Consider the following 16,299-nt stretch of genomic DNA (forward strand, 5'->3'; position numbering starts at 1 on the left):
AATTGCCGCCAAAATTGAACTAAGTGAAACTGCGGATGAATATGTTAAAATTATTATTTATTTATATTGTATTTTGCTTTTGTGCTCGAAAAATGCATTACATTTTACATTTAGTACAGCTAGATTAAACTACGGCTAATTGTTATTACGATGTATAAAAGTAATAAACGTTAAAACTCTTTTTATGTGGATATTTACACGGGCTCAAGTTGCGTTCTAAAATTAATTGCTTGTACTAAAATAATGTTAAGTTGCTGCGAATAATTGTAAACTTTAAACGGCTGGGACGGCTGGTTTGAATTGTTTTGTTTTTCCTGGGCAACTTAGGGACTACAGCTTACGAGCTAAACATTTACTTTTAATTACATATGTACGTTGAACAAAAAACAAACATAATACAAGAATATGGGACTTGTTTAGCTAAGAGGACATTGACGTGTGTTAAAACCAGGAATATACAATCACAAAAATTAACAACGTGCAATATTCAAGGTGCAACGGCCGCCAGGTCCTCCTCCATTTAATTGGGTGCTTATTTTCTCGTTGGTTTGGTCGAAACAGTCTGACTGCGCGACCTAAGGGTTAAGCCAAGTCCAAGGCGAGAGCGGGTGCGCTATAGGAGCCATCGCACTGACCCCCTCCCACGCCCCTCTCGCTCTCACCCAGCAGCGAGTGCTGGGGCTCCATGTAACTGTTATTATCGCTGCTATTAACGTTGATGCCACCGCTAGCATAACATGAATGATCGTGTCACATTGAGAGCGTTCCCACTGCCGCCGCAGCGGACATTTGCGCACTGTGCTGCTGCTGCAGCTGGTGTGAATGCGCCGCCGCCGCCGCCAACGAGTGACTGTGGGCGGCCAAATGGGGATGGAGTCGCATTGCGGGTATATTCATCGCCGCCATCGGGTTCATCGAGTGGGCCAGCGAATGGGGCAAGTGCAGGCCCGGCTCCAGCTTCGCTTTGGCGTCCAAAAGTTGGCTATAATCCGTATGCTGCACACCCACGCCCATCACATTCGGATCGCTGCCCTTCTTGTTCTGCTTGCGCTCCTTGGCGCGGCGGTTCTGGAACCATATTTTCACCTGACGCTCCGACAGCGACAGCGTCTGGGCCAACTCGCTCTTGCGCCGGATGGTAATGTAACGGGACGTGCAGTACTCCTTCTCCAGTTCCAGGCGCTGGAAATCGGTGTAGACCACTCGGTACTTGTCCTTGGTGCGGGTTTTTCCTGTGGAAGAAATAAGGAAAGGCACATAAGTAAGGTAGAAAAAAACTAATTAAACTAAACCATGCGAAAACCATTCCGTAACATCAATCTGATAAATATTGGATAAACACCGTTTTCCAAAACTTTAATCTATTAAAATCTGAACTCAAAAAACGTTCGAATTGTTGTATAAAAAGGCATTCAACAAAACTAGATTAGCGAGATTTCATCCTATAGAAAACCAATAATAACAAATTTTAATTCAACAATGATATATTAAAAATATTTAGTAACCGATGAATTTCTTCAAGTGCAATAGAAAGTGTGATAACTGTGATTACAAATTGAAATATAAAATATCATTTAACCTATACAAAACTTTCTCAAATTACTTTAAAAAAAGAAGATCATGTGCAATTTTTTGTCGTCAGAAGGCCCTGACTGTTGACCAAGTTTGCAAGTTGCCAGGCCGCCTCATTCTTTTTTTTAAATGAGTGCCAAGCGAGCGGAGTGACTGCCGTCAGGTGGACAAACATGTTTCTCTGAACCAGCTCATCTTGTTATAATAGATGACAATATTTAAATTATGATAGCCATAGAAGGCTGTCACATGCTGTATACCAAGATTGGAGGAGCAACCCCAAGTCGAAGCGGAAAACATGAAAAATAATTCACAAAGAGCCGACGACTCTGGGAGTAACGATTCTGTGTAGAATCGTAGAAATGGGCAATACGGCGCTGAGCTGCGCAATTAGTCAATCAAAATTCAAATAAATGACATAGCCACAAACCCACAGAGGATAGAAAAACCCCAGAAAACGTTGGATAGCTCATCTCCAAAGGCATGAAAAAGGCCACGGGATCGTGGCACAGTCTGCCTACGTGATAAACACACCCACACCAGCGAGAAGCATTTTTTTTAAGCAAACAGCATTTCGGCTTGGGGATTTTGCTCTAATTTTTTATGTACAACGATACCGTAGTGTTCTCACAATTAAAATTGTGCAAATAGGCAAACAAACAAATATTTTCACAGATGATAAAGTTCAACGGTAACAGCAAGAGATAGAGAGAAGGGAGAGTAAGGAACAGAGTGCAAAGACTAGGTGTTAAAGACCTGAAGATGCCCTACGATAAATAATATATGGTCATAACAATGATATAATAATCATTGTACTTGCTTCTTGTCTGGTTAATTTGGGAATTTTTAATATTTGTTTGTATTAAGTTAATCGTATGATAGTGTCATAACTATTTTACCAATTCTTCCTAACTCTATTGAATTTTTTCTTTCCTAAATTATTTTCAGAATTGCCTTTTAATTGTCTTTCATTAAAGAAGAATCACATTACAATTGCTAGATTTCTATGTTTTCCACAAAACCCACTAAACCGTTACTTCTGGCCACTTATCTTCCTCACTCTTCTATTTATCTTTTACACTTTATTTAGACGTGAATTTATTGCTGTCGCTCTGGCTCCTCGTTTGCTTAGTCTAATGTGGCAATCGTATAAAGAAGAACTCGGCAAAATAATAATGGTAAAACCTTGTTGAGCACACACTCATAATCTAGGTTTTTTTCGCTTCACATTATAAATCTAAAATTTTCAGTCTCCCTTGCCATTTTTAGTACTTTTGTTGGGAAAATCTTCTTGCGCGTGTTCTTGGGCCTCCAATCTACTGATAAAGTGGGCTTGGCTCCCAGAACAGTCCAACACACACACACAGAAATAGCTTGTTTAGACAGACTTGACGGATTTGAGGAAGTGTTCAAATAAAAAAACTAAATTAAAACAACAATATTATCAGATTTGAGGATTTACTAAGTAAATTGTAGAAAACATTTCGAACGATTTCGCAATGTGAGGTAAACTATGAGTAAGATGGATATTTTCCAAGATGTTGATGAAGTTTCGTAATAAGTAGTTGATTATAAAGTAAATTTTATACTCTAAAAATTAACTACTATACATAAATTATTCTTATTAAATTAATCTTTTGGTTTTAAATAATTTAATTCTTCACATTAATTATTTTATTTAATTTTTAGTTTCTATGTTTTTTTTGAACGTTTTACAATATAATCCTTTAAATATTATCCGTTCTAAAGAAGTCTTCCACCCTACCTAATCATTTCCCGCCAATATTTCTTACATTCCGACCTCTTTTACACCATCTGTGGATCAGAAGAGCCCAGAACAACCTCCAAGAGGCTGCACCACATTCGGCGTTATCTCTATCTAAGACCCACGAACACACACCACTTGGCTTTATCTGGTTACCACTTGGAGGCTCCAATTCCTCACACCTGAAAACGGAGCACAAACACGAGAAAATCCGCACGGAATTAGGCCCAAACTGGAGCACACGCCCCGGAGGGCGGTGGGTGGTTCAGGGGTGCCTGGCTCGACTGACCTTCACGGCCATAATCTAATAAATCGTACACGTATTATATGCACAACTATAAAGTCACTATCCCAGCCGTACTGAGTGTTTTATTGCGTTAATAAACGAGGCAAAGCAAACGCCATGAATGTGGATCAACTTGATCCTAATGCTAATGCTCCATTGTCTGAACCACTAAGATCCTACTAAAATCTCCACTTTCGTCTTCCCCAGGAAGATAAGATTGTGAATGAATGGCGAAAAACAACGGATATCAACCGAAGAAAAACCTCGTCACTTTGGCAAATAATTGTGCTCGAAAATCTGCCTGATATATATCTGGGGATATTCATCCGTTATATATAATGCTTGGCTTCAGCGTATTTTATTAGCAATTAAATAAAAATTGTGCGTCAAGGTGTGACATTTTTTTATGACTTTGTCACTGGGGCCCAACGCGTCATGAGTGAACGCACCGTAATTTATATCGAATGGGGTTCTTAACTCGATATATCCCTCTATAAGTTGCTCCACCTAATTGAAAGTTTGATTTTGAACTGTTAATGCTATTGACTGTCGTTTGTGTTTGCTCTATAATATCTCACTCCACACGTAACGATAGATTAGTTAGTTGGCTTTTCCCGTCGGCAAAGTTCAAAAAGGTGGAGACCATACGCACCTCCTAATCCCAGTTGAGGTCTGTATCAATATCGATGGAGTTACAAACTGTAGAGTCTGAAGCCCCGGGGGTAAATCGTTGAACATTTGTCCAGATAAGCTTTAATGGTTGTTCTTCACTCATCGAGTGCGTATATAGTAAGGGTTCTGTTCTTCACGGGAGAAGTTAATGGGCTGATTGGTTTTTTAAGCACTGTGCGAAATATTTCACAATGTTTTCTTGTGTTACCCGATCTTGATTTCTTTACTACTAAGTGAACGAAATATTATCCGAAGGCAAAATGTCTGTATATATCTTATGCAATCACTAACCCACAATTTTAATAATTTATTGTCATAAAAGTTCGGAGATCTCTCAGTGCATTCAATAATTCCTGTCTAAACACCAACAATCCTACTGTCGATGTACCATAACATAACTTCAAATGCCGACAAAGAAAACTGTTTAAACAGTGGAAAGCGGGACTATAATATCAAACACAACAGAAATAGAGCAAGAGTAAAGATCATTTGGGTAATAAATTATATCAGGTTGAGGTCTAGTCTTGTCTTTTCCCTATTAGAACAGCTGTTGATTGCTGGGCAATTATGTGGTCCGCCCCCTGGGGAAAAATCAGTGGCCAAGGACAAGTTGAGTTCCCGTTACAGTTGGGTAACTGATGTTACTATTGCGGTTAGTTACGGTCACTGGTGGAGGGTCTTCAGATGTTATGGCTTACGTGGTGGTTTTTTTTCACCACCCCCGCTGGGCGTTAATATGTCACTGAGTGTTGAACACCACCCCCTGTGACATCTTCCTTTCGGTCCGTTGTCTCTTTTGTCCAACCCATGAAAATCTATTGGGAGACATTTATTACCTGCCTTCCATAAGTTGGCTCGCCTCGAATTTAAACGTTTTTGTGGTGGCAGATTAAAGCTCGGAGCGAAAGTTTTGTGGCAAAAGGAAGTCCTCGAAAGCCAACGGAAGGAGCAATTTCATCAATGGCACCCCAGGGATTTGGACACACAAACCTCAACACTTGACTTTTTTACCCCCTCTTTCGCTGGGAAGTCTCCCCAGTTTTCGCCCAACTTAAAGACTTTGGCGAAATGTTTGGGTTTTTCTTTGTTACTATTTTTTTGCACTGCCTTTGTTTTGGCATTTTCCTTTCCATTTTCCAGCATCATAAATGTGGAATACAGGAAGGGGCGGCATCGGGTCTATATGTACATGTTTGTTTGTCTCTCACCACCAAAGCGACAATATAACAATAACATTTATTTGGCATTTTGCTGATGTTTTAGCTGCTCTTATATCGTAAATATTAGCTCAAATTACATCATAAAATCATTTGATTCGATTTGACGTTTATTTTTCCTTTTTCTTCCTTTTCTGGGCTCGAGCCTACTGTAACGGTATCCGGTCCTTGGTGGAAGATGGGGTGACAAAGGGTTTGCAGAGAGATTTCGGTTTTTGGGAATTGTAAATTAAGCAAGCCGTAACTTCTTACTTGACTTGCAAAGGGAATTGTTTGGTTAAATTTATGATATCATATAGCGTGCTTTTATATAGTAACGTGGTAATGAACTCTTTATATTAAATTTTATGGAAATTTTCCTAAATTCTTATCACCAACTAAGTTAAGATGACATAGTATCTTTACTCGATTATGTAACCAAGTAAATGGCTTCAAATTATAGCCAAGAAATTCCTGTTGACTTATGGACCGGTTCATAAATATCCACACATATAAAATTAAGCTCGAACAAGAAGAGAAAATTCAAAATGGCCACCATCAACATAAAACATGCGACATGCAAACACTTTATATGGCATGCAGACATATGCAAATGTAAGTTCTTCTTCGGGTTTGCCCCTCTATGGAGACCACTCCCAGATATGTATAGTTGAACCCTCCTCCTCCTTTGATCACCCTGGCACGCAGCCTTATAAAATGCCAGGAGGTGGAAAAAAATACGAGGCGGAGTGGAAATAATAATAATATTATCAGATCGCGTGCAACAAACGAATGCCGCTTGTACGTGTTCAGATATATGTGCTACATACATATAAGAGCAGCACGCAACCTTATAGCACGCCAATGGCAGCGATGGCTCCAAAAACCCTCCAACTTTAATTCCAAGTCTGACTCAGAGCTCGTTTTATTTATGGCTTGAACAGAAAAAGAGGTAGAGCGAGCGAGATGGAAGTGGACAAGAAAGAAAGGCAAATACGGCCTGAAAAAATGGCAGCCATCCAAAAAAAAGGCCTGCTTATGGCCTGAATGAGACGCCATTAAAGCCATAAATACCCCAAGTCAGGCAATAGAAAAATGCAGGGAAAAATACAGAAAAAAACTCAAAAGGTGGAGAGAATAAAAGAAGAAGGGGTATTTTTCTTTAGGCCACAAAAAAATATTTTCAAATGTACGTTAATTATTTGCCACGACGACGACGCATGCAATAAAATTTATGGCTATATGATTTAGAGGAATATGAGGAGGAAGAGGGGGAACTTTATGATATCCCCCATCCCAAAATAATTGCATGCATCAAAACGAAAAACACAAAAATCGCATTAGAGACGAAAAATGAAAGTTAACTATAATTTGTTGTAGTAATAAATGGAAAGAAAATGGATATCCATGGTATGGATATGCCTCCTACCGCTTGAGTCCAGCAATTCACTCAGATCCTCTAAGTTGGGCGAGCTGCACAGATCTGCGATTTGGCGGGGATTTTATAAGAATATTAGATTAGATTTCTATTACTTATAAAAATATTTCTTAAAGATTTCATAAAATATCCTCACAAATGGAATATAAACAGGTACAAGTTTAAACGACTTACTTCGCTTCATTCTCAACCGGTCGATATAAAAAGCAAAGCTTATCAAAAGAAATATATTAAGAGCCCCATCAAAGTCATCAAAAATCTATACATCAACCCATTGACCACAAAAAACTACTATAAATATTTGTAAGCCCACTGGAACCCACATAATTGAAAGCAAATTTGCGCTTCATAAAACTATTAAACAAAATAATATGCAATAAATTCTTACGGCTGCGGCCGAGGAAGCAAACTATAAATTACCTAGGGATTCCCCCACCGATTCTCCCTTATCTCAGTGGGTTAGCCCAGGCAAACGGTTCGGGTCAGTGTGCAACAATATTTGTTTAAACTCTGAGGTGAAACTGAGCAAATGTTGCAGGCGCAAACAAAATCAGGGAAATATATGTACTGCTCTGCTGCTCGGAAACACAATCCGACCAGAGAGTCCCGCACTGGGCAATAGTAATCCCCAAGCTCATCAAGCGTATAATCATCCTAATCAAAGTCGGGCATAAAAATCACAAATATGGCAATCATATATATTCTCATTCAGTCGTTCATTCATGGTTATGGCGGGGGCATTTAATTTAGTTTTTTATAATTATTGCTACTTTATTGTATTGTTAAGCGATTAACGTTGGCCACCGGCCATATATGTATGAGTATATGGGGAATTGCAAATCTTTCTTTCCGTTTTTTGCTACCGTATCGTAAATGTTGTCACCTCATAAAAGGAATCGCCAAACAACTCGAAATGAAATCAGAATTTCGCTTGGCGCGTCACCAGCGTCTGCCCCCCTTCAATCTTCAATCAGTCAATCATTCAATCGGTCGACTTTGGCCTGAGACATAAGCAGGTGTCATCCGAACCATCATCATCGCACACCATTTTTTGTTGTCATAATTTAGCTCGGACCAAAGTTGATTGACAATCGGATTTTCCTGTCGCTGCTTGGCCAAGTTGTCCCCCCAAACAAAAGGCTTTTGCGTTCCCCATTTCCCCCATATGTTCTACATACTATATATCGTAGTATACTGCTTGACCTGGCACTTCTCGTCCATTATGATATTATGGTTTATGGCTGAACAGGAAACGTAAGCTATAATTTACAATTTCTGGGGTCTCTTTCGTGTTTACTTTCATTGATAAAATTACTTGAGGCAGGACTGGGTAAAAGATAGTTTCAAATAAGGGGAAAAATAATTGGATTTCAATTATAAAAGTATTTTTATTATGATCTTTGGAGCTTAAAGAAATACTATGACTACCTGGAGGAATATTTTATTTCCTTTATAGTCATAATGTCAGGGCCTTAGGACCAGAAGTTTTTGAAACAGATATTATATTTTCAGTCTGCTTAAATTATAATTCCAACCTGACGAAAAAAGTTGCCAATTTCAATAAATACTTTGCCTGACACATTTTCGTACCCCCATTTTGAACAGTTACCATTTTAATTTATCACTTTATTGAGTAAGCTTTTCGTAACCCCAATTTAAGCTCTCGAAATCCCTAGCGCCTCCAATATAAACTCGATACACCTCGAATGGTATATCAAAATAAATCGAACAACGTATACAAAAGTGGAGACCTACAAATATATATACAGAGACATGGCCTGTGTGCCTAGGGCTTTGGTGCAAGACTAAAATTTCTGGTTATTACCAATATCAGAGCCAATACAAATACCACAGGAAAAACCCAAACATGATTTTGTTATGTATTTGGACAACTAAGCCCAAAGTAAATGACACAATGGTAACAAGTCCGTGACAAATGGAGAGGGACAGCCAGCGAGCGAGTTCTATGCTAATCCCATCATGTCAATCAACGCACCAAACGCACACTCCATATAGATCAGTCCGAACCCGAACCCGAACCAAAATTGGACTTCATTTTTGACACATGGAGGGGCAGAGAGAAAAATATACTTTGGACGGGGGTGGAAGGGTAAATGTCATCGGCAAACATTGATAGTGCTGATAACAAAAACGAACCATAGTTCGACTGCATTTAGTGGCCATTTTTAATGGCTTATCTTGGGGGCCCCAGACTAAAGAGCCCAGCCCCAAAATCGGACCACAAATGTATCCTACCTTTATATCGATGAAATACTATAACATGTTCGGATGCGTCGGGGAAATCAACATAAATCCAGGCCTTGCCATATATTGTATTTTTTCTCTTTTCCCCTTTCTTCGTTTTGTTATTTATGTGGCTAGATATAAATTTTCTGTGCATATTGACACATTAAATCTCAATGTGTCAGGTGGCATTAGTTTTTTATGTCCCAACACTGGCAATGCTGAAAATCTACAGGCAATCCCGGTAAGAACTCCTTGGGCTGGTAGATACATTTATTTCCCCTAAGAAATTATAACGATAATAAATTATGGTTGCCAAACAACGCAATAATGGATTTTTAATACTAAAAAGTTGGCAAATTATTGGATTACCAAACAAATAAGAGGTAAAATACACAAGGTCAAATATTTTGGAATATGTTCTGAGCATAACGTAGTTAAAAGGAGGATTGGTATATCAAGAAACTCAAATTTCACATATTTCAAGTTCCTTTTCACAACCATCTACTCGGGAACTAAAATTTCTTGCCGTTTAATAATGATTGCATAGATTTGATCGTAAATGTCGCTATTTAGTTTTTATTGGAAGTAATACTAATTTTTATTGGTTTATGGCCCTATATTGTTTTAATCAATATGCCCGTCGCAAACGCAACGGAATCGCTTATCAACAATACTTTTGACGTTTTAGATAGCACGAAAAAAACTCTTTTTTTTTGTGTGGCCACGTTTTCATATCACTTGGTACATTATTGAAGCAACAGAAAATAGAACTCGTAACCACATAGAGAATAGTACGGTGAGTGGAGGGTGGGAACCCAGGACTTATTGACAGGGCGGGCGTTTATTTGATTTCCCCCACGCTAATCTAATCGCAAAACCTGCCAGAACCACCAGCCATTGAAACAAAAGTACAAGGCATCTGGATCCACCGGCAATTGTGGTTGCCGTTTTATTGCCACACCCCAAAAGTTGAAGTGGGCCTTTGACGTGCCCTGCCACACATGCCCCACTAACAAAAAGAAAAATGGAACTTTTATAAATCTATTAAAAATCACGAAACATTAGTCATCGCATTAATAGAGCTAATACAGTTTTCACTGCAAAGTAAAAGCTATTTGTCATACCTTACAATTATTCTTTTAACGACTTTGAATCGTTAGTTTAATAAACTTAACGTTCAGATTTATATTGCTAGGATCTATGATCTCAGTTTGAATTTCTTTCTTCTAACATTAAACCGAAAATTAAACACAAAATACTCCAAAAAGTGATAATCGCTGTACCGCCAAAAGGTAAATACTTAAAGAAAGGGGTTTTGAGTAATATATAAGGCAAACTTAAGTTGCCTTGTCGGCTTGACCAGCTGGATTAAGCGACAACAACAGCAACGGGCGACGGCAATAAACGTTAATTGCATACCAACAGATTTTATGGGCTTAATGGATATCGGCGATATTGTCGATATCGTCGTCGTCTCTTTTTTTTCTTGACATGCGCCCCGGGGTCATAAATCGTGAGCAAATGTGTGAGTGTTTATTCCCTTCTTCTGTTTGTGATCGCTGCATTGACATTTGCATTGCTTTTGCTTGTTTTTTAAAAGGTGTGGGAACAAGGCAAACAGAATGAAAATAAGCAAAAAAGAATAACGAAATTAAAAGCAAGAAATTTGCATGAACTGCGTAAAAGAAAAGGTACTTTACTCTCTGACCTAAGGATCTCTTCTTTAAAAAACTATACTAATTTTTAAGTAAATAAATAAAACCAAAAAACGAAATACTCCACACCTTTGAGAACTCCCGAATTAGACACTCCACACAATGCTAATTGCTGTGAGATCGGTTCACCTTTCTTCCTTTCCATTCACTCTCTTTCGGGTCATCTACTTTGTTTAGGTTTTCCATTAAATATTGGAAGGTTTTCAGAGACGTTGATCAAACCATTTATAAGTTTTTATAGTTAAATTGATTTACGATACAAAATTAGTCAATAGAATCGACCGAGACAGAGTCAAACAAACACAAGACTCATACGACTAGTGTAAGGGCATGCCCATAAATCAAGGCGTCGAATCGGGGATCTCTCGACCCCAACTGAATATCATAAAACTGGAGCTTGAACAGAATTTGATTTTTATGAGCTAATTGGCCATTGGATCCGCGTCAGGTAAACGGTTTCTTATAAAATCCCATATATGTAGTCAGATCGGTAGGGGAAAAGCGCGAACAGCACGAGCTTGACGGGAAGACAATGCACGGCACTGTGTTAGGGAATATGAAATCTTCGAAATTCGGAATGTGACGAGGCGGATGCGGGAGAAACCCAATCTCCAGGGTGGGGAGGAATCGAAGGTCACACCAAAATTCAGTTATATGCAAATTGATCGGAGTGACTAAGAAATCGGGTACAAAAAAATTGGGAAGTGGTTTAGCAGATTCGAGGTCTTTGATGAAGAAAAGTTAATTTTACTTATGTAAAATCGAATTAAAATCAACTTTTATGGAAAATGAGGAAACGAGTAACCGGTTTCTTAGAAACCAAGTGATTTTAATATATTCTTCTTCCTTTAAATCGAATTTAAATAGAAAACCCTACAATATTAATCCAAGTAAAGTGAACTTAGAGGTCGTCCATAAATCATAATATCATAGTTTTCAGGCTTTCAACCGACCTTCCTCTGCCCTCAAAACAATCTACAATACCTAATACACTATAGTAATACTCCTCGCTCTTCAAGAACTCACCTGGCTGTGGTTGCGCTGGATAGGCGGGCTTCTTCATCCACTCGTAGTATTGTGGCTTCGATGGCGATGTCCTGTTGTTGTTGTTCACCGAATTGTTATTGTTGTTGTTGTTGTGGGTGGATGGACTATTGTTGTTGTTGCCAGCGACGGCACTCAGGTGGTGGGCCAAATGGTGATGCGGCGACGAAGCGGAAGTCGGAGCCCCAGGACTGGAGATCTCCGATCCAGAAACGGTAATCGGTGGCGATGGCAGACCCTCGGCGATATGCTGCTGGTGATTGGGTGGTGCGGAACCAGGTCCTCCATCAGTGGCTCCACCGGAACCAACACCACCACCACCTCCGCCGCCGCCTCCGCCGATGCTGCTGTTGGTCTCGTTGAGTTGCGGTGCTCCTGGAGCACCACTACTGCTGCTGCCGGAGCTGGCGGAACTGCTCGAGGCATGGGCGTGATGATGGTGATGCTGCTGCATCAGCTGGTGCGCCGAAGTGGGGACATTCTGTACGAAGTTATCCGCCGTACTCGAGGCGGGCGAGTGCCAATCCCCGGCACTGGCCGCCGCCGCCGAGTGGAACATGTGATGGGAGTTGTAGTACATCTGGTGGGCAGCGGCCGCATGATGGGCGGCATGCGATGAGTCCACATCGCCCAGAAACTGATGGTTCGGCGGCGTATGGTGATAGTTGGGGGTCCAGTTCCAGGGTTGACCCGCCGCCGAGGCGTAGGCCAAATTAGCAGCACTGTGCTTTTGCGTGTAGGGCAGTGTATTGTAATAGTGCGATACCATGTTTGAGGTTATATAAGGTCACCGCTGCTCTGAAGTTAATTCTTCTATCCAATCTTATGTCCGATAATCCCTCTTTAAGCTCTTTGTCTCTCCACTTGCTAGCCAATATTTTGTTAATTGCACATTTTCTGGAGTTTTGGTTGGGTTATAGAGGATATTTTGCTTTGTCAATTTTTACAGCTACCACTTGGCTGGTGATGTGTTTCTTGCGGCACAACTACACACATGCGAGGTATCGATAATATTGCGAACCACTATTTTTTAGCACTCACTCACGCGAAACATATAACTCTTTTTTTTGGGGGTATAGATCTGTTTTTGAATATTATTCCGTTGCGTGGCGACGTCAACTCAGTACGCAAGTCGAACACGTACTGAAACGTAAAGCAAAACCCGACTGATAAAAAAGGCACAGCAACGGAAAATCAGATAAACTGGCAGAGAGGCTCAAACAAAAACAACCACCGAAGCCAAACGCCCTATGGTTGTCTCTTTCTGACCCACGGAAACCTCCATTAGGTGGAATTTTTTAACCCTCATTTCCGTTGCACATTCAAAATTCAAGATGGCTTGTGTGTGTCGACGTGCCATCTCTTTCCTGCCGGGGCTCCATCTCTTTCTTACCGCTTTGCGATGGCTGGCAAGCAGGTAGCCACGCCCCTTTGAGCCAGGTAGGCAATTTGTCGTAATTTCTTGGCCAAGAAATACCCCTTTTCCTTTATGGCCCGCTTTCGATTTGTACGTACTTTAATTGCAATTGCCGTTGGCTAATTAAGTAATTGCATTGATGTAAATGCGTGAGTATTATGCAATTAGTGGCTGTAAAATTATTTTTCCACGGTCCTAACTGCGGATATATCACTATCTGGAGAACAATCAACGGCTTACCCTCCAGATTTTATTCTCCATATACATAAACCATATATTGTTTGTACACATTTGATGTGGCTTAGAGCTCCATTGTCCATATATTAGTTGTTTGCCAGGCAATTGTCGTTTATATGGGCGCCTCGATATAGTTACAGTTGTAAAGCTATAGCCATAATTGCCATGTAAGCAATGATATTAAATCGCGGGGAATAAAAGGAAAGCGGAAGAAAACTGGCATTGATAACGTGCAACACTTTAAACCGATATATTATGTAACATTTAAAAGTTAGTAAATAAAATGCAGTGTAAGTGTACCATAAAATAGTAATCCCATAATATCTACTTTAGAACCTACCCTAGAAATATTTTAAAAGATTTACCTTCAAATTAAACAACCGCTTAAAAAATGTTCCCATACTTGCTATGACTAACTTTTGAATACATCCTTCTATGATTAAATGTTTATTGGATAAATACTAGGGCTTACTTTAACCCGTCTATACGGTCCGCCTTAAGGCATTCCAAAACACATTTTTGAATAAAATGCGTAAAATGTATCACTCATACGTACTGTTGCCTTTGATCAAACTTTATTCAAACTTTTTTTTTGGTTTCACTTATTTTAACAAATATTTTAACGATATCAATAAGTTGACAAGGTTAGAAATCGAAACTTTAACTTTAATTTACAGAGAAAACAAATGGAAAAGAAGGCGACATCTTTGTTGCAAAAACAAAATCAAAACATTTTAAGCGATACTTAAAATAACGTGTTCTACCCTTCGAAAACATACCTTGCACACTAAAATCTACATATTTAAAGGTGAGAAAAATAATATTTTAATGCAACACCCTAATTAACATATTTACATCTATAAAATGAGATTTTTATGTGAACAAATTCTTAAACCGTTTTTAAAAGTAAAATAAAACATTATTAATAGTATGAAGCGCTTTACTTTTTTAATGTTCCAGCTCTTCTTTGCTCCTAAAATGACATTCTTAGATAGTTAAAAAAGTGTATCTAAAAAAACATATATTTGTAAAAATGTTTAATATATTTCGGAAAATTTAATGAATAGTAATAATTTTTTCCATATTTTATTGAGTAATAATTTTAATTATGTGGAAAAAAATGAATAAACCGGTTTATTAGTATACGGACTAATAATTTATTAAAGCATTTATGGTAATAATAAATGTAAAATAATTATAATTTATGGCCGACACACATTTTATAATACAATTTGCAGGCATACAAACACTAGGGTGTCTGTATAACGATTAAAAAGTTTTTTTGTAGCATTGATGACAATTTTTAAAAATTAAACTCAGAACTAATCACGTTGAACATTATAAAATGATTTTCTGAGTCTTTCAATAAATTATTTTTGTAGTCGGGATCAGTTGGCAAAAAAAAACATATAAATTGTGTAGACTGTGTAGTGTAACCTCCTGATGTATGTCACAGAAATCGTTTCCAAGCAAATTTTTTCTCTAATTCAAATCTCAGTTTCACAGAAACCGTTCGAAAACGAAATAATAGATTTAAAACAGACCAAATAAGGGCTATATAAAATTGTTTCTAAAATCAGAGAAAAATTTACTCCGTAACTCATATGTACAAAACTCTATAGATTCTATAACACCAATCGTTTCCAAACCATCGATGGTTTTTGTGACATCTCTGTATATAAAATATTTCAGTATACCCACGATGCATTTTAGTTATCCTTCCACATGATCGAAATTTAATAAATATTTCCTTTTGTAAACTTGTTAAAATATTTGTAAAATCAGTTAAGCAAACCGTTAGCCCAAACTTACATTCAAATCAGCTATAATTCACCCCAGTACACTCTTTTCTTATTAATTTTTCTTTAGAAAACTAAACTCCTCTGCTAATCCCAATAGTGATTCCTAACAAGAAACGCTTAGCTCGCGCCGATTGAGTAATCCGAGAGAGTTCCAGAAATCGTTTACAGAGTTTTAAAAAATACATTCATTGATTGTCGTGATGGTCGTCAGTAAAGCGATCGTAAAACTGCAAATGTCGCGTCAAATAATTAGAAATGAATGCAGCTGACACAATGGAAAGGACCCGAGATCCCTGAAAAGAACTTGGGAAACAGAAGCCTCCGAGGCAGTTGGCCTCGCGAGGAAGGTACTTAAAACTCACTTATTAACGCTCAACTACCAAAAACTGGTTCGGGATCGTGTCCAAACAAAAAACCCCTTAATGTCCGTAAGACAAAACATATTGTAAAACAATCGAAAGGGCCCACGGACAAAAGGCGATTTTATGATTACGCGAACGCGACCAAAAGAACGAAATCAGGACTCGATCGTAAAGGTCGCGCGGGAACGGGGACACCAAACAAGGCTTATAAGGTGGTGCTGGTGGGCTGACCTGCCCATCGATCGGGCCCATAAAGTTCACACAACAATTAGGCAGCCACAGCCCAGATTTTTTTCTTTTTCGCAAACCGTCAACAATTCGGCGGAATTTACTGCGTGGGCTGGGCCTTGGGGAAGGGTAGGTCCTATGGGTTCTATAAGGTTGGGCCGCGTTTTATCCCAGGCACGGGCAAGTCATGTAACAGTCTATGATGTTACCTGGAAGTCATTAGGGGCACACAAAAAGGCTAATCCCTAAGTGATCTATGTAAACATATGGTAACAGCGTTTTAGGCAAGTTCGAGATGAATCACGAGTTTTCCGTTAT

General features: G+C 38.9%; 1 protein-coding gene across 1 annotated transcript; it reads right to left on the reverse strand.

Moving 5' to 3' along the window:
- Nucleotides 1-40: 40 nt before the first annotated feature.
- cad (caudal type homeobox) lies at nt 41-13,079 on the reverse strand. The gene is made up of 2 exons (XM_017149925.3): nt 11,918-13,079; nt 41-1,232 (listed from the first exon to the last, which is right to left on the reverse strand). Exons 1-2 carry the CDS (start codon nt 12,702-12,704, stop codon nt 751-753), a joined length of 1,269 nt encoding a protein of 422 aa, XP_017005414.1. The 5' UTR covers nt 12,705-13,079; the 3' UTR covers nt 41-750.
- Nucleotides 13,080-16,299: the final 3,220 nt, after the last annotated feature.

This window comes from Drosophila takahashii, chromosome 2L, assembly GCF_030179915.1.
Source record: "Drosophila takahashii strain IR98-3 E-12201 chromosome 2L, DtakHiC1v2, whole genome shotgun sequence".
Classification (NCBI taxonomy): Eukaryota; Metazoa; Arthropoda; class Insecta; order Diptera; family Drosophilidae; genus Drosophila; species Drosophila takahashii.

Coding starts and splice junctions, on each gene's coding strand:
- cad (XM_017149925.3), bottom strand. CDS start 12,704: ATGGTATCGCACTATTACAATACACTGCCCTACACGCAAAAGCACAGT. Junction 1,233..11,917: donor TCCAGCGCAACCACAGCCAG/GTGAGTTCTTGA, acceptor TTTCTTCCACAG/GAAAAACCCGCACCAAGGAC.